The 23,715-nt window shown below is 46.0% G+C and overlaps 2 protein-coding genes across 2 annotated transcripts; both read right to left on the bottom strand.

Annotated features, from left to right (window-relative positions):
• Window positions 1-497: 497 nt before the first annotated feature.
• LOC149361787 (monocarboxylate transporter 12-like) lies at window positions 498-23,715 on the bottom strand. The gene is made up of 5 exons (XM_089568154.1): window positions 23,538-23,715; window positions 8,104-8,247; window positions 3,457-3,764; window positions 2,640-3,156; window positions 498-619 (listed from the first exon to the last, which is right to left on the bottom strand). Exons 1-5 carry the CDS (start codon window positions 23,713-23,715, stop codon window positions 498-500), a joined length of 1,269 nt encoding a protein of 422 aa, XP_089424280.1.
• Window positions 17,579-18,873, bottom strand: LOC149361788 (uncharacterized). Its single transcript, XM_089567469.1, has 2 exons — window positions 17,667-18,873; window positions 17,579-17,589 (listed from the first exon to the last, which is right to left on the bottom strand). The coding sequence occupies exons 1-2, from the start codon at window positions 18,640-18,642 to the stop codon at window positions 17,579-17,581; spliced, it is 987 nt and encodes a 328-aa protein (XP_089423595.1). The 5' UTR covers window positions 18,643-18,873.

The raw sequence follows: 23,715 nt of genomic DNA, 5'->3' as shown, positions 1-23,715 counted from the left end.
TAAATAAAATAAAAGGAATAAGAAAACAAAAAATAACAAGAGCAATAAAAATAAGAAAGGAAACAAATAGAAAACACAAAATAGAAAGATATGAACGTTAAAAAATAAATAAAAACAAACAGTGCGCCAGGAAAAGCTTTCGCCTTGTAGCACTTCAGACAGGCAAAGTGCCCCCTGAATTTGTTGAGTATTTGGAAGCGTACTGGCACTCTTTTTTTTTGGCCTTGTGTGCAAGTGTTATCCACGATGGAAAATAAGGCACTTAGCGGTTCAAATTACACTTGTCATTTTGGGTTTCATCCTTCACGAGGCCTGCACAGCTACTCTTCAGTACTGAAAAGCGAAGTGGATTAGCAACCAGCATGTTAGGAAAAATGTACACGTAGTGAAGGCAATAATGTATTACACGAGAAGGGCGGATAACACACACTTTATATTACAATTTATTATTGAGTGGCCATGCTCTGATCTGGTCGCCGCCAAAACTTTTTCGGTAACTAGCGTTTCCACATTTCCTTGCGGAGGATGAGCAGAGTGAATACAGTGAAGTCCAATAAGTTGATCCCTCCAAGCATCCTATAAAAGTTGTCGTACGACCCAGTTGTGTCCCGAAAGAAACCTGGAAATGAGCGGATGCATAAATGGTAGCACCGTATTTAGTTTTTGACAAATTAAGCAATAGTTAACAAACTGCGTGCTTTTAGTATGAAAACGAAACGAGTTTTTCCAATTAGCATCCGCACGCCACGATCACACAAGTAGAAGTTTGTCGACACTGCACAGACACGCTGTCTTCATTGGAGAGCTGCGCATGGCGTTTCATCGATCGCCGGCAACAGGACTGTTTCTCACTGGCGCAGGAGCTAACGTGGCTCTTCACATTCGACAGAAATTTTATCTAATAAAATAAGTGAGTTCATACTGAGCCATTTAAGTCGAATTGGTTGTCGAGGATGACAATGAGAAGAATGGCAAGGCGTAAGACACCGCCACTTGTGTTAGATTTTGCTCAGAATTCTGACTTTCAACCGCCTCTCCAGTGCATACTGTTTGGATGAGACATTCTCTAGCGTCGCCGGCGTTATTGTTCAAGCGCGGCCTTGAAGCGTGCTCTGTCCTTCTGTTCTCTACCTGTTCTTCGTTCTGGCCAAGAGAGAGGCGTCACTTCGGCGAACGGCGCCCAGTACGATGGCCCTGTGCGAGACCCGTCTTTGTGTCTCATGCTCGTTCCCTGCTTGTACGTGAAGCTTTTTCTTTACCAAACGAGAGAGGTACTGAGTAGAGCCTCTGATAACTAAGGCCACCACGTGAAGATATTAACATAGTAGATCCTTCAAGAATCAGTGGCACAGCAAAGGTTTCTTGTTACAAAAAAAAAGCCGCAGAACTGAAGAAGGATTACGAACATAATGTGACATAGGCGAATACTTTGATTCGCTCTAACATTTAACATGGCGCAATAATTGCCAAAAAGTGCGGGTGCTATATTACACTGTAAAAATGCATGTATCAGTATTCATGCCCACGCTCTGCTCACAGTCTGCACAAAAGTTAAAGGCAAGTGTTATTATGAAACAAGAAGATGTTGATGATAAGCGCAGCGTCACAGAACTGCTCATCCCCAGCCCTTTTCGCAGCAAGTCACCTGATACGGTACACAACCACGCATAGTTTGCTGAGGCAACTCGGCCTGGTAAGCCAAGGGAGCGTCCAATGAGCCTTGGGGCATTTGCTTCCAAGGGTGATCGGCAAGTAATGCTTAACGCAAGCAGCGCCGACACAGCTGAAGAGCAGCTGATGCAGCGGTTCCGTTGGCACGGCGCTTGGGTAAGTTAAAGCGCTTAACTTCAAGGTTCCATCTTTAAAAACAGTGTCCTTCACTTTTCGCTAGCTCATTCCTACCATGAATCGGCATTCAGCGAAGGCAGAAAAAGGTGGCACTATCCGTCAATGTTCCGCCAACTAAGATGGCAGTAACCGCCTCAGCAAGCGTGGCTTAAAATGAAGGTCGATGTTGGGACTACTACAGCCTGTACATGGAAAAACTTCAGGCTCTTCGACCAGACTCGAAATTATAGAGGGACTTCATAATAACCATATTTACCTGTGCGTGTGCGCCTCAGTTGGCTACTAAAAGAGCTGCTCTAAAATTTTAGCCAACAGCTGGAACTTCTGTCAGACCCTCCTAGGAAAGCTCAGTTTACATGGCGTAACTCTGTTTCATATAAAGCAATCAATAATATATATGAGCCAACATTCAATACCGATCTAGGTAACATCTAGGCGAAACACGGTTTCATATACCTCTGTCTCGTATTTTGAATATTGTAAGGAACCATAAATGCAAACCGTTACCGCATGGAAGTCCCCAACGCACTTGATTTTTTTTGTATTTTTGAAGTATCTACCTTCATCTTTGGTGCGGCTTAGAGCGCCATTCTGGGAAATCCTGGGACAGTCTGATACGTTTTGTCAGCGAGCACGTCTCGTTGCGACAGTTACAGCGCTGTCAGCATCCTTGTTATCCGTTTTTGAGGTTGGGGCTTTCTATGCTGCCGTGAATCCGATAACAAATTTCTGTTCCTTAAATTCTTGCTGCCACTAATCTCAGCAAGAACAAAGCAGTTTATCATACTCACCAATGATCGATGGGTTCGCCAGGGACAAGGGAACGATTGCCAGGCCGCTGATGCCCCAGCAAGTCGCCGTGCGTTGTACACCTACATGATCGGCAATAACCACGCACCTTACGCACCTAATGTAACCCATCGCAGCACCTTGGATTGCGAGAAATGCAGCAAGCGAGGTAAATGAAGACGCATGGGGTATGGCCATCAGGCACGTGAACGAAATTCCGAAGCTCACTGCGTAGAACGATGACCGGCTGTTCTGCAGATAGTCCACCAGGAAAGGCAGCAGGCTAGACCCCAGCAGCTGACCAGCAAAGGACAATGTAGCTAGTTGTTCAGCACGCTCTAAGCTAATTCCTTTGTCTCTACCGTATTCTACGACTGTCGGTAGCAAGCCGTTTTCAACGTAGTCCGCGGATACAACGGCGAAGCTTAAAACATAAAAGGCGGGTTGCTTCAACAAAGACAGGACTATTTCCGAGGAGCAGGTTCTATGGGACACGGGCTTCTCATCGTGATTGGAGTGCTGAGCAGCAGCGCAAGAAGGAACGCTTGGAGGTGATGCAATTTGAGGAGTTGAACCGCTACTTTCGTCTTCCACAATATCAAGCGTAGTTTTAGAGTGACCGCAGTTTCGTGCATCAATCGTATATATAGATCGAGCATTTTGCTTCTCAAGAAAGCTTGGTGATAACATTGCTAAGTGAAGGAAGCTAGTTTTCCAGCTCGGTAATGTAAGAGCGTATTTCAAGCCGGGTTCCACCACCAGAGAATTTTTGTGCTTCGTTACCTGTCTCAGAACAGTTCCCTGGCCTAAAAAGGATACAAAAGAAGTTTTCTTTGGCTTAGAATTCAAAATATATGTCTTCTTTCTAGGCTGGAGGCAGAAAGAGATCAGTTGTGGCGTCCTGAGCAGCATAGCAATTGGCACTGCGTGCATGAGAATTCCTGCAAGTAGAAGTAAACCTCCTTGCAGCCCGTAGGTTTTTGCGAGGAAAGTAAAAACGAACTGGCCTACGATGCCTGCAGCACCTTGACTTGAACTGATGAATGCTTGCGCTGTGGCTCGATATTTGTCGAAGAAATTTAGTGTGTATATGGAGACAGCCGTTATGAACACCTTGACGGCGAAACCTGTCGAAGAAGAACAAATTTTTAGTTGCCAGCAGTCACTGCTCGCAGAGCCTCTACATAAGGGTTTAGTAAACTTCGAAGCCCTACTTACTCGTAAGGCATAGTAGGACACCCGCATTTTACAATTTAACTGGCAGAATAACTGTGCTCTTCATGACTGAAGGACGAGAGGTCTAAAGGTTCATTAGCTTGTGAATTATCAGAATAAAATAAGCTTGGACAAAAACTAATGTGCTCAGCCACACACACTTTTTTGCTTGAAAATGCAGCTGGATAAAAGAAATGAGTTAAATTTACCTTTATTGTTTACACCGTAAGAGATTCCATTTGGACTGCAAGGTTAACATTCCTCTTATTATTTTACCTTTTTCTTTGTTGCAGTAGTCCATCTAATGGGCACGAAATATTTCCAGGAGTTCTATCCCGTGTGTGGTAAAATGAGTTTGCGAGAGGACTTTTACGTAATCGGCAACGACACGGATATTTCCGTAATGATGGCTAAAAAAATGGCGATTAAAACAGAACCATGGCATGCTAAAGTGCTCGCAGAATTCTTCTGCAATTAAAATCTTTCTCTGGGTTCAGTGTGTGTAAAAAGGAACACAAACCACTTCGCAGGTGCCGCATTGATTTCAGAAAAATCAGCAGAAGGTTAAAACTAATCTGCTAAGATATGAGCTAGCACCCAAAGCTACAAACAGGTAGTGTTGCTACATTTACACTGTTTGTTTGGGTGCTGCCCGTAAGGTTCACGAGAATATCTGCTGGCATTGAGGCGCACTTAATATTTCTGGAGTACAGTGCGCTTCTATCAGGGACAGCAACATGCTCCTAGACGCTGACAAACTAGTGAGGCTGGTACTCGCTATTTTTGCACTGTAAGGAAAATAGCAAATACGGGTGGAAAATAATTCCTTACAGTCAGGAGGAGCGCTGCGCTAGTAAGTGTTATTTGGCATCAGGAAATATGCGAAGCAGCTGCTACATCATGCTACGCTGACTCAGAGACTACGCTAGGTAGCAGCGCTCAGTAATTGAAAGAGTAATTTCCCCTTCCTTTGTGATAGTAAGGTTTTCTTGTAAGCCTTTTGGAGGGACAGGGCTCGCTCTCGTAAAATCTTAGCGTAATCGACTATCTTTGATAGCTATTGCAGATAGATTTAAAAAAAATATATTATACTACCATACTCTTAGAGTATGGTAACGCATAAGAACCTCAGGTTGACAAGAAATTCGCATCTGTCAAGCTCTGCCATATGCCTGCCCTGCTGAAAAAAAGTTCTATGATGCAATAACCTCATAGATCATTCATCATAGAATATCATACAATCTGTATGACATATACAATCTGTATGATATATCATACGAATTGTGTGATATATCATACAGATTGTATGATATGTCATACAGATTGTATGATATTCTATGATGAATGATCTATGAGGTTATTGCATCATAGAACTTTTTTTCAGCAGGGTGGTAGTGTGCTTGCACAATATGCACGTGACTATCACCGAAAACATAATCTAAATAGCAAGCAGGCTGAATTTCCTCTCCTACTCTTTACGGAAAATGTTGTGATTTAGCATCGAATCTACAACCAGCTACTTTCGACAGCTGGGGAAATGAGATTTGAACATGGTCCTTCCTTTCTCGCAGCGTGTTAGACCACAGGCATCGCATTCCTTTCTGCGCATTAGATGTGCATCTAATATTCAGCAGCACTGCTTTGGCTTAGGATAAGTGGTGTTAGGCAGGCGCGGCATGTTTACGATTGTCAGGGTTCCGTGAGCCTAGGAACAATCTCCAAATGATCGCTGGCAAAGATGTGTACGCCTTATGCCGAAAAGAAAGACACAGGAAATATCGCACACTCGGTGGGCACGTCAACTGGGCCGTGAGAAAAGAGGTGAAAGAGGGCATGAAATTAGAGTGAACTGCCGTTCTGAAGAGCTCAGTATAACTGCTACCCACGATCAGTGGCTGTCGCTCAAGCAAGTGAGCTTTCAGTGGCCTAATATCACTGTCGCAATATATACTGTAATTGATTATAAGCAGGCTTTCATGCTATCTGCTCCAAGAGGCAAAATAGGCATGGACTACACGTTCCGGCAAATAAAATAAATCACGCTATTGAGCAATGAGCTCGCAAGTGCGGGCTTTACTTAATGCAAAGCTCATTATTTCGCATGATACTTATGTGGCTTTGAGTGCTAATGAGGTCCACGAACAGCTATATTGAGAGCAGGGAAAGCGGGCAATTTTAATTTCAGGCATTTGTATAAAAAAAGAGTCTAATTCTATGAATTTACTTCTCGTGAAGAATTCGCGTGGAAGAAGGCTCGTGACATTCGTCAGGAACGCACGGATAACGGCTACCGCAAAGCGTCCATGGCGTCCTATATTTAAGCGCTCGCCCAGGCTTCCACTCGATGCCAAAAGCAAGCGCTCCGGTGAGCGGAATTTCGCACATCGCATGCAGCCCACCGAATTATAACAGTCAGGTTGCCAAAACCTATGCCATTTAAGAACTTGAAGCTTGTGTGCCTTTCGAAGCATTCGTTACCAGTGTATTACTGCTCTAGCACTTATGGTGGCCATTCCCCGAATTTAGACGTTGTATGTGTCAATATATACACACACACTCAGCCATTCTGACGGCCTTCGTCGGAATGTCTGACGAAGGTCATTCCGCTGTCGAAACGTAAAGAAATTGCTTCCAATAGTGGTCTGTGTGGCTGTTGGCTTCTCTCACATAGATAACGAGCCCCTCATACCCCAAGCAACCCAATACCCACCGATGGCAGCACGTGCTATATAAGGGCAGGGGCGCATCGCGCGACCACTGCGCCAGGAGTGTTAGGAAGACTCCCAGGGATATACGAGTGAAGAGAATGACCAATGCGGCATATATGAACAATAACCTATCATCGCAATCCGAACAACTACCATCCGTGAACACTGCATCTGAACACTAGAATCAAGCGCACCTAATTCTAATTTAGCCTAAATACGCAAATCGCCAGCAAAGCTTTGAGTACTCCTGACGCCTGAGAAACATAAAGCCTTCAGGCTATATAGTTATACTAGCAAAGGGGTGAATGTACTCGTTTTTAATGTCGGAGAATGCCTTACTTTATTAGGCTAGATCAGGAGGCAGTTCTTTACTAAACACTCTGCTCCCACTCCGTGAGACGACCTCCCCACTATGGTCATATCTCTCATCCGAATCCTTGCTTGGCCTGATAGCTAAGCAATCTAAGAAAGCTGTCAGAAGCAGCCAAATGATTATGTTAAAGAAACATTTCTTCGGCGACTATGCTGTCACAAAATTCGACGCATTTTCGAAAAAATGAGCGCCGCGCGGAAGCGATCTCTCCAGCGCACGCAGCTAGAACAGGGCAGAAGGAAACCTCAGAGAGCGCCTAACCTTCTTTGTGTTGCTGCTCACTCCACCATCGCTCGCCGGCGTAGCGCCAAGGAAAATTACGTCCGCTCACGTCGTAGATTTTCCCAGAATGCTGGAGTAATTTCAGCTCATTTTTGATGGAGAGGGCGTAGTAGCCTTTAGTGTGCTAAATGATGTCTCCTCGCCCTTTACTCGCGAGCCGACGGCGGCGCAACACAAGAAAGATCTCGAGGCATCACGAAGCCAGTCTCAGCGTCTGACAAATGGGCACGCGCTCCCGGCGCAAGAAATAGAAGGAAATCGCACAGCTGATACAGTGTGTATGTGCGCGCTTGGCTTGGCGCGAAGAACGAACAGACGCGGAGCTTGCCTATATATGACAGGTGTTGACAGCTGTCGCTCTGCACAAGCCGCCGTTCAAGCTTCAGAGAAGCGCGCCCGCTCAACTCCCGGGACAAGACCACTCGCCTAGCCACGGACCAAGGAGTCAGCTTGCGCCAGCCTTCGAGACGGCCTTGTCGAGAGCTGGTCGGATTGTGTTTTGTTGTGTTTTGTTTGGCTGCCTCTCTCTAGTGTTAGTGCACTTTGGTGCACAAACGTTATTGCACGTTAGTGCTCTTTGTATGTGCTCTTACTAGTAATTGTGAAATCCTCTGTAGCGTCTCTGTGCTGTAAAAACTATGTTTTGTTTTTGAATCTATGGCCACCACCCATGCCCTGGCTTAAGACCGGCGAAAGCTGGCCAGCAAAAGACGAATCACCTTGTCACTTCGTAGCTGTTCTCTGACTGAGCTTGCTACGCTGAATCGAGGGCATCTCCTTTAAAACCAGGACCGCTACACCCACGTCCTCTAAGGGTGTCTGAAACGCACGCCAAAGTGTGCGAAGTGCTGGCATATGCCAAACATGGGTGTAAGCGTGAATTCTTACCGTGTATTGCACCTAGACTGATGCTGATCCACACTGCGCTTGGGGCAAAGGCCGCTGCAATTACTGACGCACATGTGAGTGCAGCAGCGCTGAGGAAGATGAGGTAAGACGAAACATATTGTTGAAGTAGTGCAGTACCAAGAGCTGGAAGAAAACATTCCCAAATAATAACTTTCTTAACACACGCATTTCTACCTGCGTCGTTGTGCCGAACTTTTCTGTTCAGTATCAGTTTACAGGTGTGACATCGAAACACATGGCCGTTTAAATGTTATGATGACAGCTATTCTGCGATAACAAGACGGCTTCATCAATGATTTTAGTCAACACTCAAATATATCTGACTAAAATCATGATGGCATATACGCAAACATGTTATTGCGACAGCACTATTCCAATTGGTAATCCTTTATCAAGATCTTGCGATGTCTATGGGGTTGTGCAAAGAAAATAAAGCGATCAGAATTAATAAAATCAATATCAGTGATTAGAATTCAAAGCAGGGGTGGCGCGCACAGATCAGATTTGCTAGCCACTGCGAGAGAGCAGTAGGCTATCGTCACAAGCCGAACACAGCTCACTTCAAACTGCAACACTCTCTCATCCTGTGCATTGCACATCGTCTTTCCCAAAACTAATACTACCATGAAACTTATATTCGCAATTTGAGCTACCTGGCGGCAGTGATAAAGAGATGTGTGCTGCATCCGTTGGCGAGGCCAATGTTGTGGCATAAATATGGTAACACAACAATACGCGTTAGCGTTGACAACATTGCTGCCGAAGCGCTGCATTGGAGCATAGGCCGCCTGCGTTCATTGGGCAAATTGGCATTGACGATAAAAAAAAACGCGCACAACTGGCTCCATTTGTAAGTGGACACCTCAACCTCGCTTTCAGGTGCGTGGCGATGGTGCACGCCTGCAATTAACTTGCTTCGCATAATTTTTTGTGCACGGCAATGCTAAACCTCCAGGTAATTTTTACCAACGCTTTCTCATCACCCGTCGAACGGACAGCGTACAGACGTTAATCGTTTTGAGTGGCCCCACATGTAGAGAGCAGTGTCATATCGCAGACGAAGTAAATATACTATCAATATTACGGCCAACAATTTTTTTCCCTACAATTCGGCATGCTGAGCACAATTGCGAGAAGCGGTCATCAGGGGATGTGTGGAGGCAAACCTGCCATTTACTGCAATTTTGTAATTACCTTTTTCTGCATGGAGCAAAGTATAAAAAAGTGATCTTGACACATTGGGAATAAATGCATGACCATCATCATCACCAGCCTGACTATTACCACTGGAGGGTAAAAGTCTCCAATATCTACCAAATTAACCCTGTCCTGTGCCTGCGGCGGCAGCCCTATCTCTCAAAAATTCTTATCTCTCAGCACGATTAACTTTCTACTGCCCCTTGCTACGCTTGCCCTCTCTTAGAATCCTTTCTGTTAGCCGTTACAACCATTAGCTATCTCGTATTCACTTTACATGCTTAGTTAACATCCTTGATTTCGACTACGACGTCATTAACCCGGGTTTGTTCCCTGGTCCATTCTGCCCCCTTCCTATCTCTCAAGTTACACTTATCGTTTTCCTTTGTATAGCTCCCTGCGTTGTCCTCAATTTAAGGGGAAATCTTGCGATAATCCGTGTTTCTGCCCCCTAGTGAATGCCGGCAAGTGTCAGGCGATATTTGTAAACTGCCATTTATGATATGAGAGAATCTACCAAATGCTCTGCACCGCATTGTTATTCTTCTACTTATTTAAAGCCTGTGATCCGGAGCTGAGTTAACTACCTGCACTAAGTACATGTATTCCCTTACCACTTCCAGCCCCTATAGCAATTGTAATTTCCTGCTCCCTTCAGACACTGTTAACCCTTGATTTGTTTTTCTGCACATAATTCTTACATCCACCGCACTGCTCTGCGTGCCTAACTCATTTTGATTATGTTCTGCAGCTTATCTCTTGACTAACCTAGAAAAACCGATGTCATCAGCAAATTCTAGATTAATTCGTTATTCTCCATTAACTCTTGTCCCGAAATCTTCTCAGTCCAGACTTCTGTGTACCTTCTGTAATCAGACGGTGATCAGCATTGCCGAGATTTTTTTCTCTGCCTGGTACGCTTCATTGTTGGCATTTTATTGCTCACTTTACGAGGGACTGTGGCGGCTGTGCAGCCTTTATAGATATCTTCTAGAATTTTAACACAAGGCTTATTTACACCGTGATTCCGCATGCCTCCATGACTTCTTCTGACCCGTAAGCAAGCATTTGGAACTGTAGCTTCCCGCTCATACTTGTAAATTCATTATAAAAAAATCGCACAAAGCCTATGAGACTCAAATTCTCACAGAAGCTTTCGCAGTGTTCACAAACTCGAAAATTAGCTATGCTTTAGCACCTGGAGGGACGCCAAAGCTGGAGTGGTTTCGCTATCAGCGGCTAGGCGTGCCTTCCGCACGGCGTCGTTCTTAAGCCGCTTATAGAAACATATCGCACGCTCTTCCTCCGGGTCCTCGGCTCACCGCCTCCTCTTGGTTCCGCTCCAACGCCGAGCCTTGGCTTATCAGAACCGCCGAGCTCAGCTCGTCCTCTCCTGCGCTCTCCATCTTCGCCTACTTATACAGCCGCGACACCTCTCACCCTCAACTCCCCCCCCCTCGGGCCGGCGCATGCGCACAACTGTTGCAGCTCAGTTTCGCCGGCGCACCGCGGCGCCGGCATCCGCAGCTGCTCCGCACCACGTGACCAACCAACGTGACCAACCACGTGACGAACAGCGCCACCACGGAGCTGAAAGGGGGCCACCCTGAAGGCTCGAAGAGCTGGCTAAGTATAGCACTACCTACAAAAAGATAGAACGCGGTAAACCTTACAGGATCTCCTGCCGAGCCCACGCTAAACGTTCTATTATACACACCTAATCCGTCAGAACGCTCCGATGGGAAATTTTGATCCGCAATGTTTGAAGTTCATCACATTTAGTCGTGAGCCCTCTCATGGTGGTAGTTTGCTTACTGGGCGGATAACATTTTGAGTAGATACATCCGTTAGGAACAAAGCCACATAGATACCCTGAAGATTATGTGCTTATATTGTACGGTATGTAGGAGTAAATGTCGGCCGTAGTACAAGGCTGCGGATAAATTTTGAGCTCATGGTATTCTACGGCGTGCTCTGACATCGCACAACACACTCTTTGCTTTCCATTTCGTCTCCATCGAAAGGCAACCACCGCCACCTTGATGCGTCTCCAGTACTTGGCCTCTGGAGCAGACCGTCATAATCACTAAGCCACGGCACACATAATTTTCAAATGAAAAAATTATAATAAGTTTTACTTCAAAGTGTAAAAAACATTGGAGTGATAAGGCGCATCCAGGAAAAGATGTTATAGATAAAAATGTAACACAAAAGGGTACTCACAGCGCAACTACTGGTGCACAGCTATTCAAAGAGCAACTGCGTTGAAAAACATTGATTGCTCTACTCACTGTCACACTCGCTTAAGCTACTAATGAGGCATACTTTTCAGCAACACAGGGACCCGCGTCACAGTGACAGGAGTTTGATGAGATAATTCTTACGTCGCACGGGCAACGGCACAGATAACGAAAGGTACAGGTCAAAAGTAAAGTCGAAATGTTAGATGAATAAAAATACAGATTTTAGTACGCACACTAGCTTCGGTACCGATATGATTTATGGTATATAGGGGTTTACCATCCCAAAGCGAATCAGGATATCAGGGTCACCGTTATGAAGGGCTTCGGAAATTTCGACCACCTGGTGATCTTTAACGTGCACTGACATAGCACATAGACACTGAGCCACAGGGGCCGGCGCTTCGGTATCGATATGTTGGAAAATTTAGGAAGAGAATGATTAATGTCCAGAGGGCTTAGGGTATAGCACCTTTACTTCATGGTGAGTGGCAACATCCAAAACCTCAAATATTTTTCTTCCACGGTGCCGAACGCACAAAATTGAAATCATATGGTAACGTGGCGGCCAGCCGAAGAATGAGGCGTGGTGAACCATGAACGAGAGATGATTTAATGGCCGCTGGCCTAGCGCGAGCGCTCCGTCCCGCGCCACTGCCAGCTTCGTCTTCGTCACACTACCCGGGGCCTCCGAGCGATCGTCCCAATCGGTGACGAACAGACGGCGAAATCGCGACGGTCTTGAGTGGGGGGTTGAACAGATTGTAGAAAATGGTGCAGTGCTGGCCGCCACGATGAGAAATGAGAGAATGAGTCCCGGTCCACGAAGCATCCGGGCCGGAGGGTGCCAGGAGCTGACGGCCGAGGTCCGTGGAAGCACCGGACGGCAGGGGCAGGGGGGCGGTGTCTTCACGTGTGGGTCTTGGGTCGGTGGGGTCTCGAGTCGGTGGGGTCTCGGGTCGGTGGGGTCTCGGGTCGGTGGGGTCTTGTGTCGTCGTGTCTTGTGGTCCGGGCGGGGGACGGGGCTGGGGTGAGCGGCGAGGTCGGTTCAGGTCCGGCGGGCTGGTGCACGGCCGGGCTGCACGGACCAGGCACTCACGGCCGACGTCCACGGCAGGCGCAGGACACCGAAGCTCCGGAACCAGGGTGGCGATGAAGGGACCCCCGCACCTCACACCAAATGTAACGTGGCGGCCAGCCGAAGAATGAGGCGTGGTGAACCATGAACGAGATATGTTTTAATGGCCGCTGGCCTAGCGCGAGCGCTCCGTCCAGCGCCACTGCCAGCTTCGTCTTCGTCACAATATACTGTTACTGTACTCCATGCAACATCTTTCATCTGTCAGTAATTCCACGCATAACGACATAAGACTATGAGCAAGGCCACGTGCGATATTTTAATCCGAAACCATTTTTTCCCTCATGAGAGGTGCGGTCAGGATGTGTCCAGCTTTCAACAGTCCATAGTTAATCCACAATCCAATCCATAGCAATCCATCAAGCAAATTCATAATTAAATGCATAATCAAACAAACCAAACCCTAATCCCCAATCTATATCTTACAATCACAATCCATAATCGAACAATAAAATAAGAAAGTTGGCGTCTATGCAGGAATCGAACGTGGGCTTGCGGCGTGCAAGACGGCGACGGTTCCACTGTGCCGCGACGGCTCGACGTTTGCAGCTGAATGAAGGCGGATACAGTGAATGCAGAGTTTTCTTCGAAGCGTGCCTTCGGGATATGTACTGAGGAGTACAAGGGCAATTATAGGCAGATAAATTGCAGATGTCGCAATTGACCGAGTTGAAAAGTACGTTTCCGGTAAATATACTGCTTGCTTGGCGTGTCGTAGCGCCATCATGCGGCGCCCACTGAAAACCCCCCTAACGATGTACGACGCTGGCTCTGCAGATGGCGCGCGCGTAGTAACTCAGCGGACGCCAGCTCGGCCAGTTAGCAATGCTACAGTGTACTAGAATAGGGGCAGTGTGTTCAGGAGCGCTTGCCGCTGAGGCGCTTCATGCAGAAAGCACGAGATGGCGCTACAGGAGCATGGGCTGTACGGAACCAACGGCGCAGCGCTGGCGCTGCGCGTTTTTAGAAGTGTTGTAATCATCCTCCGCCTCGAACAGACGTGCAAATGCTCGGAGGATGTGGAGATGCATGCTTGGAACTGACGTTCACATCAGAGATTAATTATATGTGTACTTTAGCGCATCACAACGCTCATTAGACGGATTTATTAACAAACCTGACAGCAAAGGGTTTGGAGACACCGAAATAGTGGGGTAAAGCCGTTAAATCTGTTGAGCCACGCTACAACGTAACCAGAAGTTATTCGAACGTAAAAAAAACATTGATTAATGGGTTTAATATCCGCAAGCAACACTCGCGCTTCAAGTAGCACCGTAGTAAAGGGCTTCGATTGAGTTGAAGCAACTCGGATTCCAGGTGCATTTTCTTGCGCAGTTCGCACTCATAAAAATGCAGCCGCTGTTGTAGAAAACACAAAACTGTACACGGCCCAAAGCCAAAGGCCTTCCCTGCTTGGTATTTACCTTCTTTCGCGGTAAACATGGTAAACATTTGTCCCTCGTTCTATCCTCCGGTTTCGCGAATTACCCGCAATGACTGGATTTGCACAGTTTATTCGTGACTTTTATTTACGTCATGAAGAGCTCCCCAACGTCAGGCTCATGTACGAGTCTGAGACACACCAACATCACAAATTTGAATGAAAGGAATAAAACAGGTAGGAAAGAGGCCAAGTAAAAGGGATTAAACACAGAAAAAGAGCGAGTACATTCCAATCCAAACAACGGAGACCTACAGCGGAATTAATGTGCTTAAATGAATTCCTTAATTCATTTTTGAATTATATTTACAAAATTGGCTTTGGAATGCACAAAAAAAAAGCCGTGTATTTAGATAAAAAAACGCAAAGGAGCGTCAGCATATGTGTTGCACAAGCCTGCTAAGAACAACGGCTAACTTTCAAGTGCAATTTCCTTTTTCGTCGTGCTTCTCTTGACTGATTAAGACCTTTAACGTAAAAGTGGAGCCTTGTTAAGACATAAAAGCGCACAACTGCTGATGTGAAATCATCAGCATGCAATTTGCACCCTATGGCATAGCCAAACTTGGTGTTCACTAGAATCATGACATCGACTATGCTGTCGCTGCAGAGCTCCTCTTGGCTGAAGAAGATTGTAAATATCCCCTCAAGTTTCTTTACTGCTTCAAAAAGCAACTTGGAGGGATACAGCAAGCCTCCCCTATCACAAATTTCTGTGAATTTTGAGACTCTGCTGCTGACATTTGAGTTCTGCAAAAGAAGAGAGCGGCAGTGCTCACATTTGTTGCGAGTAAGAAATTTCCGCGCAACATACCCTGCCATGTAATGAACGAGGCGGTCATCGCTCTTTTCCTCCACGTAAGCCCGGTGCTCAGCTGGAGTACTGTTTAGCCTTTGTTCTACCACCGTCAGATTTCCAGCTTCAACTAACTCATCAAGAGATGCAACGTTCCCTTCCATATCAGATTTATCAGGTGAGTGAAGTAGCGAGACCAAATCTTCATTGGCCTCAGTGTTGCCTGTTTGCATTGCTTTTGCCAAGTTATAGAAAGACAGGCAGTTGACGACAATCAAGAATTGAGATGGCGTTGGGTGGTCGTTGGATCCACACGACTGCCTCACAATACCAAAGAAGTTCTCCAACTTATCTTGACTTAGTCGAGATGTTAATAGGTATTTAAAACCCTCTCCCCCCAAATACTCTAACAAGGCCAAAGTGCTGCACAGTGTCACACGGAGCCCATCTGCCGTCGACTGGCTCAAGAAGCCGCCAACTCCTTTTGCATGTGATTCCCAGCGAGACAAAAACTCGAGGAATTCCTTCAGAGTCTTCACATTTTCGGATCCTGGACGAAGGGCTTTGGCTGGGAACCGAGAAGTCATGATCTTGATCAGCTTGTTGATAGCCCTGAAACAGTGCGAAGTTCATAAATAGGCTAAAGTTATCATTTATCTGCAACGCTTGTAAGGGAAACTAGGAACACAGTTGATATGCTCGTTCCTGAAGGCGGTAATTCTGAACAGCGCTCACCCACCACAGTGGTTCATTGGCTACAGTTTTCTGTTGCTCAACATGAAGTGGTATCCAGCGGCGGTTATATTCTTATGGGGGCACATTGCAAACATCTATGTGCTTATATTGTTGTGTGCAGTTAGGAATCTCAGGTGGACTAAATTATTCCACAATTTTCGATTACGGCGCTCCTCAAAGCCCACTGTGCCACTTCGTGGTGCATAACCCCATCAATCAATCAACGACATTCACAAACACATGGGATCCTCAGTAATGGGCTGTGGTTCGACAAGCATAAGAATGTTTTGCAACGAGCACAGAATATAATTATGCATGAAGTTGAAAGGTTTTCCTATTTTAGACAGAAACATTGCGGTGAAGAAAAGTAAGGACGAGAACATGAACAGACCACATTAAAGAAGAAGCAAAGACAGAATGTCACAATGGTAGAGTGCATCTTTAAAAAATTCACTTGTACTCGCTGCTCACTTGTCCTGAAACGTTAATAGTTATTTCTGCTTACGTGAAAAATGATAACGTTGCATCAATCTTCCCCCACGACGATTCCAACGTGTCTTTGTAGAAATTCAGACCATTCAAAACACGGTCCCCAAACAGCTGAAATGCAAGGGTCACTCGCATTTTCTCAAAGCCATTCGGCTGCAGATGTACCAGCGTGAGGCCGGGCATCGCCTTGAGAGTGATGTTCCCGCTGTCAATTCTGAACGCTTGCCTCAAAGGTTGGATGGAAACCTGAAATTATAGTTGTAAGTAGTAAGAGTTTAATGTATACTCACTCGCTCAGTGCAACTCAACAACATTAATCTGCAGGTTATTATAAGCCATCGACATGAAATCGAATAGCAATTAATAAGGCAATAGTCAGGAACAAACCGAATTTAAGTGACACTTCTTATGAAGACAAAATACTTACCATCCCATTCGGAGTGTTCAGTGGGTGGCTGAGCAATGTATTCCTGACACACTTGATTAAGTGGAGAAAGTCAGACAGAAAATGCAGGTGACGAGCAGGATCTACAGGGTGCTCAGACTTGCAAGTCACCTTTCCTGACTCCACACCAATTCCTAAGATCTTCCACATGCGACGGTTCCATGAGGCTCCATCAGATGTAATAAAATCAACAAGAAGTCCACTGGCTTCAGCAAGTACTGTTGCTTCTATTATTATTTTAGCAAGGAGTTCCGCTTTCGCATTTCCTCGAGTGGCAAAGCAACCAATTATTTGCGTCCACTTCCCAGTAAAGGGGATGAACATTACCACCATCCCGTGGTCGCAGGGAACGCTCTCTCCTCCTTGGGTAAAAGAGCCCATGTCGACAAATCCCTCAATATGCCCGGACGACGTCACGTTCAGGTGCTCCGACAGTTTGAGTTCATCGACCAAGAGCCCTCCACGCCTGCTAAATGTGCTCATGTGTCTTGTTTTCTGCTTCAGTTGTCTCAGTATTTTAGTGCTGAAGCCAAAGCCACTCTTGTACAGCTTCAAGTAACGCTTCAGTGTGCTCTTGCTCGGAAGTGAGAGAATATTGTGCTTACGCAAATGCTCGTAGAGTTTGGCACTCTTCATCTTCATAAGGATACATTCTAAGATCCAATCTTTTGAGTACACATTACCCTTCGCACTTTTCTTCTTGGCAGCTGAAAAGCACTGTCGGACACAATCTTGCTGTTTCAAAGGCAGGGATGCAATCTGTTCCTGTAAAACTTCTTCAGGCTTTAGGGAGTTCTCCTCCTGCATTTGCTTCAACCGGTCTTTTAACCGCGCACAGCGAGAAAACAGTCTCCTATTTTTTTTGTGCTGCTGCTCGGAGTCTAGCAGCAGTGGTCCGGGTGCGCTTTCTTATCAATCCCTTCAGCCTTGATTTTCGTGACTGAAGTGCCTTTCTGGTGTACCGGCAGGAGATTCATGCTTGTCCTGCAAAGAGCAAGTGAAACAAAACTTTATTCCGGGAATTGAAATTAGTCTGACTTTATAAAAAGTATGGCACACACCATAGTGAATGACTTTGTAAATTATCATGTGCTTGCGTGCATTTATATTCTTTACGCACAGAACACAAAAAATCATACCTTCAGATTGTTCCTTTCCTGCGCATTTTTTGCTGTAGTATGCCCCATTACGGATGGTGACCTGCTGCTCTAGGCCTTCTGTTAAGTTGGACTTGGGCATCTGGCTCGTTGGCAAGGCACCAAGGCAGACACGATGCGAATCAGTTCTAAAAAGAACGTCCGCTGCTTGTTCACGACTCAGAATGGTTCCCTTTTCGACGATGCTGCCGTAGAGATGCGCCGTGTACTTGACTTCAGGCCCGTCGTGCTCTGTAAATATAACCGCCCTTTCACAGACAACTTCTTCGGACTTGCACATTATGAGCTTGCAGTATACAAATCCATTATGGCCCGGCACGTTGTGTGAACTCCAGTACACCGAAGGCACATCGAGAGAGCGAAGGCCTAACACAGAGGTTGCCTCAAACAGCTGCGGTTCAAGTGCGTCGCCTTGCAAATATGGCGTGTCAAGTGAAGCGAGTTCCTTTACAGCGTCATTGTGACTGTTTTGTTCAGTACAAGGCCTCTTGGGATCAGCAGAACACACCGTAGGGCTCTTCCGCTTTCTTGGCGCCCGAGGCGTCGGCGTCTTCTTCGATAAATAGCCCGGCGTGTTTGGTAGGAGCGTAGGTACGGCATCCGGCAGCAACTCTGGCTTTCCTCGCGGAATGCGTACCTCTTTCCCCTCTATAATGTGGACGTAATCCCGTAGGATACAAGAAGGATCGAAATGACGCTCGCAGACCGAGCAACTTTCATCAAGGACCTTATCTTTTCGATGCAGGTTTCGTTCCCAAACCTTTCTTTTTCCTTCATCTTTCGGCACGGCGAAGAGGGAAGGCTGCTCGCCTTGGGCCCACTTGTAGCCGGTGTCGCACCCCGGCGCAAAGCAATGACGTTGCCGTCGGCGATTAGGCATTGGCTCTCACTCGCGAACACCGCAGCAAAACATCACACTGCTAGCACTGCCCGTGCGGCCGAAACACCCCGTTTCTTCACAAGCAAGGTGGAGCTCAAGAAGCACGCTGCAACCCGCCGCAACACACGGAGAACGCGTCCGTACAGCCGGTGCGACTGCAGCGCCACCACATACATCCGGGACCTGTCTACGCTGCCGGCTTCACGACGGTGCGTGGCGCGCTCCGCCGCCTGAACACACTGCCTCTATTCTAGTACACTGTAGCAATGCCCCAAGACGCAAATTAAAATGGCCGACCGCGCACAGCTTTCGCATACCTGTATATACAAAGTCTAAAACTTTTGCATATCTGTACATAGGAGGTCTAAAGTGCTTCATAGTTTTTAGAGACCTAGAGGTTGTTGTAGTGACTTTTTCCATACGACATTCTGCTGCAAATTGCGCCATTGCGGTCACACATGAGTTGTAATTATATAACAACGCGTCAGGCACAGTTGCCTCAACTAATATCTCCAAGCCATTACGCACGCATGCACATCCAGCAATCTGCAAACGCCACTGCCACCATTTGGAGTTCATATCAGTGTCCTGAGAAAATTTTCGGAAAAGTTAAAAAGCCTCCTTCTAAAATGACCAGTGTCCACGCGGGTAAACATTACCTTCCCGAGAAACGTATATCACCAATGCCTGTCTGATGGAATCAAGTAGAAGACAGAAACAATCAGACAATCAGTGTGCTGATTCGAAGGGCGCAGCATGGAATCCTTGCCATGGCGGGTGCATTTCGATGGAGGCTAAATACGAGAAGATGCTCATTTCATACGGCATCCGAGGAAAACCTCATGGCTTCCTTAACTCGTATCTAAGCAATAGAAGCCAGTGTGTCTGTATTAACAGCAGAAAGTGATCCGTACTTTAAATATATTGTGGTATACCACAGGGAAGTATATTAGGCCCGCTTCTCTTCAACTTATACATAAACGACATCGTTCATATTGACAACAATGTTCAGTTCATCCAATATGCTGATGACAGCAGTGTGTTTACTTCTGGTAATGATCCCAAAGCCCTTGTATTGCATAGTAATGATGTACTTGAAAAATTGTCTGTCTGGTCCCAATTAAATCACATAAAAAAAACAACAAGAAAACAAAAACCATTTTATTTCGAGCCAGAAATAAGAAATTCAATCTAGAAAATTCTCTAATGATTCAAGATCAAAATACTGACCTTGTGGAAACTCACAAAATTCTCGGTATCTATCTTTCTTGCCATTTTAGTTGGGACACTCATGTCAACTATGTTGCAAAAAAAATATCTTCAGTGACTGGAGCTATATCGCGATGTCATAATGTACTGCCGGAAAAAGTTAAACTTAACTTGTACAACGAATTTTTTGCCCCGCACATGAGCAACTACTGCAGTTTGATGTGGGCAAGCACCACGAGAACAAATATTGAAAATATAGTAGTTGGGAAAAATAGGTACATTCGCTACATACGAGGTCTGTTGGAAAAGAATCCGACCTTTGGCCGTAGAAAAAAAAATTGCATAACTGGAGCGTTCCAAACCTAGTCACCTTCAAAGTAGCTACTTGGGACTACACACACTTCTCCCAGTAGTGCTGCCATTTTGGGAAGTATTCCGAAAAGGCCCCTTTCGGAATGGAGTTTAGCTCAGCTGTCGTTGCAGCCATAATGTTCTTCCTTGTCTGAAATCGCGCTCCTTTCAACGGCCTTTTGATTTTGGGAACCAGCCAGAAATCGCAGGGGCCATATCAGGAGAGTAAGGAGTCTGTTGAACGACAGGAGTCAGGTTTTTCGCCAAAAAAGTCTGAATCAAGTGCGAGAAATGTGCAGGAGCATTGTCGTGATGGATGCGCCACTTTCCTGTTGACCTGAACTCCGGTTCTTGCTCCGCACAGCATCACGTAGGCAACAAAGGACATCCCTGTAGCACTATTTGGTCATTGTTTGACCCTGTGGAGTGCGTACTCGCGGTCTGCCACACAGAGGGTGTCAAAGAAAGCAGTCAGCATCACTTTCACCTTGCTGCGCACTTGGCGGGCCTTCTGAAGTCTTGGTGACGTGGAATGCTTCCACTGTGACGACTGAGACCTGGTTTCCGGGTCGTACCTGTACACCCAAGACTCGTCACCAGTTATTATGATGTTGATGAAGTCGGGGTCACTGCGGAATCCAGCATGTCCTGTGAGACTTCAACACGAAGCTGCTTTTGCTCCACCGTGAGCAGCTTCGGCACGAATTTCGCCGCAACTCTCTCCATGGCCAAATCTTCGGTGATAATGGAATGTGCGGAAAAATTGCTCATGTGCACCTCTTCCTCAATTTCTCGGATAGTCACGCGACGGTCCCGCATCACCACAGCGTTCACTTCGGCAATTACCTGGTCATTTCGGCATGTTGATGGCCGACCGGAGCGTGGCTCGCTCTCCCCCGATGTGCGGCCGTCTTTAAACCAATTGTACCACTGTTTAATTTGTGTGCTGCTCATAACATCTTCACCGAAAGCCGTACTGAATATTCCGAATGGTTTCCACTTGGTTGTCGCCCAGTTTATGGCAAAATTTGATGCAGTAGCGCTGCTCCTGTCGCACCGCCATTTTCCTTTGAATAAAAAACCGACGAGAGCACTGCGCACCGCCTCACTCAAATGCTGCGTCCCAGCGACTGACGCTATCGGCAGGCGGGAAAAAATTCGTGCATGCGCACGAAGGTTCAAGGTCACGTGATGCAAGCGCGCTTGTTTCATATCCATCAGGTGTTCGCAAAAAAAAATAAAGTCGGATACTTTTCTAACAGACCTCGTAGCTAATATTAATCGTCAGTCTACGACAAGACAACTCTTTGCTGAATACACTATTATTAGTTTTGACCATCACTTTATGAACACCGCTTGTTACATGCTTTATATATATTTTTTTCAGCTTCAAAGCGAAAGTTTCCTTCCTTCGATGGCATTACTGCAACCTAAAGCTACTCCTTCCTTAACTCGAATTTCCCAACCCGGGTTAGTCCCATACTTTCGCACTCTGTACAAACTGCAATCATTAAAACACAATCTGCCGGTCTGATTAAATAAACAGAAACAAATCGCCTTCAAATTCCAAAAAGAGCTACGAGTACACTTTTCTCAATTTCTCAGTTTTCTCAATGAGCAGAATCGATTTTTGAGATTAATCATGCAGCACGTCCGTATTTTCTGATGCCTTCTACTACAGAGTGTTGTAATTGATGTTACCGTATTCTGCAATGAATAGCTGCTGCTCCCTTGTAAATGGCTCCAGGGCCCAGTCAAGCTGCGAGTTTTTAGCCCAGAAGACCGTTCAGTAAACCTGGTACATAAACTGAATTGAATTGAATTGAACAACCATGCACTGTGCGATGTAAACAGAAGTTCAGAAACCTCAGGTGGTTTAAAGTAATCAACAGCCCTTCAATACGAATTCCTTTACAACCAATGCATCGCTTCAGGACGTTAAAGCCCGCAGGCTACCTCCACCAATCATAATGCACTGTGTCAAAGCATTATTCGTTCTCGCAGCTTGTTTCTGGCGTAAACAAACTTTTTCTTTGTATCACCGGCAAATTAACTTCGGAAAAGCGGGGGGGGGGGGGACATATTGTGGAAAAAGCATGTAGAATGGTCGATATTTTCATGTTTCATTCTAAGCTGTATAAAGACTGTTTTGCGCATGTAATCAACCCGAATAAATTGCATTATTTTCGATGAATAAAGACTGAAGGAAGGAGTTCAAATCAATGTGCAGTACGTTCTATTTCTTTTGAAAAGAAAAGAGATGTTCGTACGGTAATCATTGCTACCAATTCTGTAGTGGTTTAGCGAAATCTAAAAAAGCAATAAATATGTGCAGTAAATAAGTTGACGTAATTAACGTTGAAAAAAATAAAAAGGAAAAAGTCACTTCTAGCACGAAGTTCATATCGCCATTTTTTCAGTTCTGATCCCGTTAAAAGTCTGCGACGCTGTTGTTCGGTTTCACTTTAGTTCCTGACTGTTTTGGGGTACTTACACACCTTATATACCGAGCTTTAAATTCATAGGAAATTTCCGCCCCCTACAATATATAGTCTTTATGAGGGAAAGCGAAACGATTTGTTAGTCCAACTAATCTATACATCTGTGTTAGGCATACATGGATTGAATACTTTTTATTGCATTGAAAACTGTATTCCTCCAAATCGACGCATATAAGCAATGGCTATGTAGAGACGAATCGTGGGCACCAGTCATCGTCAGGCCTCCACAAATATATTCGGCTGGACGCGCTCAGCCAGGCTGGGATGGAACAGCGCTGCGCCGGCCTTGCAGTTAAGCAGCCATGAAAATCCAGTCTGCGCGTGCTTGGCAGGCGTACTGGGACAGTCGTCGTCTTCGGCTGCCGGGCCACGATGGCACGCTACAGCTACATGCTACGGTTGGTTGGTTTATGGGGTTTAACGTCCCAAAGGGACTAAGGCTATGAGAGACGCCGTAGTGGAGGGCTCCGGAAATTTCGACCACCTGGGGTACTTTAACGTGCACTGACATCGCACAGTACACGGGCCTCGAATTTCTCCTCCAAAGAAATTCAACCGCCAGGGCCGGGATCGAACCCGCGTCTTTCGGGACAGCAGCCGAGCACCATAGCCACTGAGCCACCGCGGCGGCGCTACATGCTACAATTTTACGAAGTCATACATAATGGAGCAGTACATTTGTATATTCCCAGTGAAAACAGGAAAGCGTAAAAGTTTGTTTCACCGTTCTATAGTGTTCAAGACCATTTTTTTTTTTCAGGAAGCTTATTGACTGCTGCTTCCAAACACCCAGGCTTTTTGTTCTGGTTTTCTTTTTTCGGTCTCAATAAGTACCTGAGAAGTTCCCAGTCATAACAAATAAGCTCTGCACCCATGCGGCCTCGGTGCGGGTCGTTGCGTAATTTTCTATGATGTATACAAAGAGGAGACCGAAGCAGCTGGACGGCATCGTCAACATTAGAGTAGATGCTGACGCCAAGATGGGAATGCTCCAGCAGCTGTCCATGGTCAT

Source organism: Amblyomma mixtum, chromosome 2, assembly GCF_055824585.1.
Source record: "Amblyomma mixtum isolate Tamu chromosome 2, ASM5582458v1, whole genome shotgun sequence".
Lineage (NCBI taxonomy): Eukaryota > Metazoa > Arthropoda > Arachnida > Ixodida > Ixodidae > Amblyomma > Amblyomma mixtum.
The sequence above is the reverse complement of the archived record's forward strand: the minus strand, read 5'-3'. Positions and strand labels throughout refer to the sequence as shown.

What these genes read in the sequence shown, in the direction of transcription:
- LOC149361787 (XM_089568154.1), bottom strand. Translation starts at nt 23,715, where the DNA reads ATGACCATGGACAGCTGCTGGAGCATTCCCATCTTGGCGTCAGCATCT. An exon ending in TATGACTGGGAACTTCTCAG is followed by an intron (nt 8,248 to 23,537) that starts GTACTTATTGAG and finishes GTTTTCTTCCAG; the next exon opens with CTCTTGGTACTGCACTACTT. An exon ending in AGCCAAAGAAAACTTCTTTT is followed by an intron (nt 3,157 to 3,456) that starts GTATCCTTTTTA and finishes GCTGCTGCTCAG; the next exon opens with CACTCCAATCACGATGAGAA.
- LOC149361788 (XM_089567469.1), bottom strand. Translation starts at nt 18,642, where the DNA reads ATGCCTAATCGCCGACGGCAACGTCATTGCTTTGCGCCGGGGTGCGAC.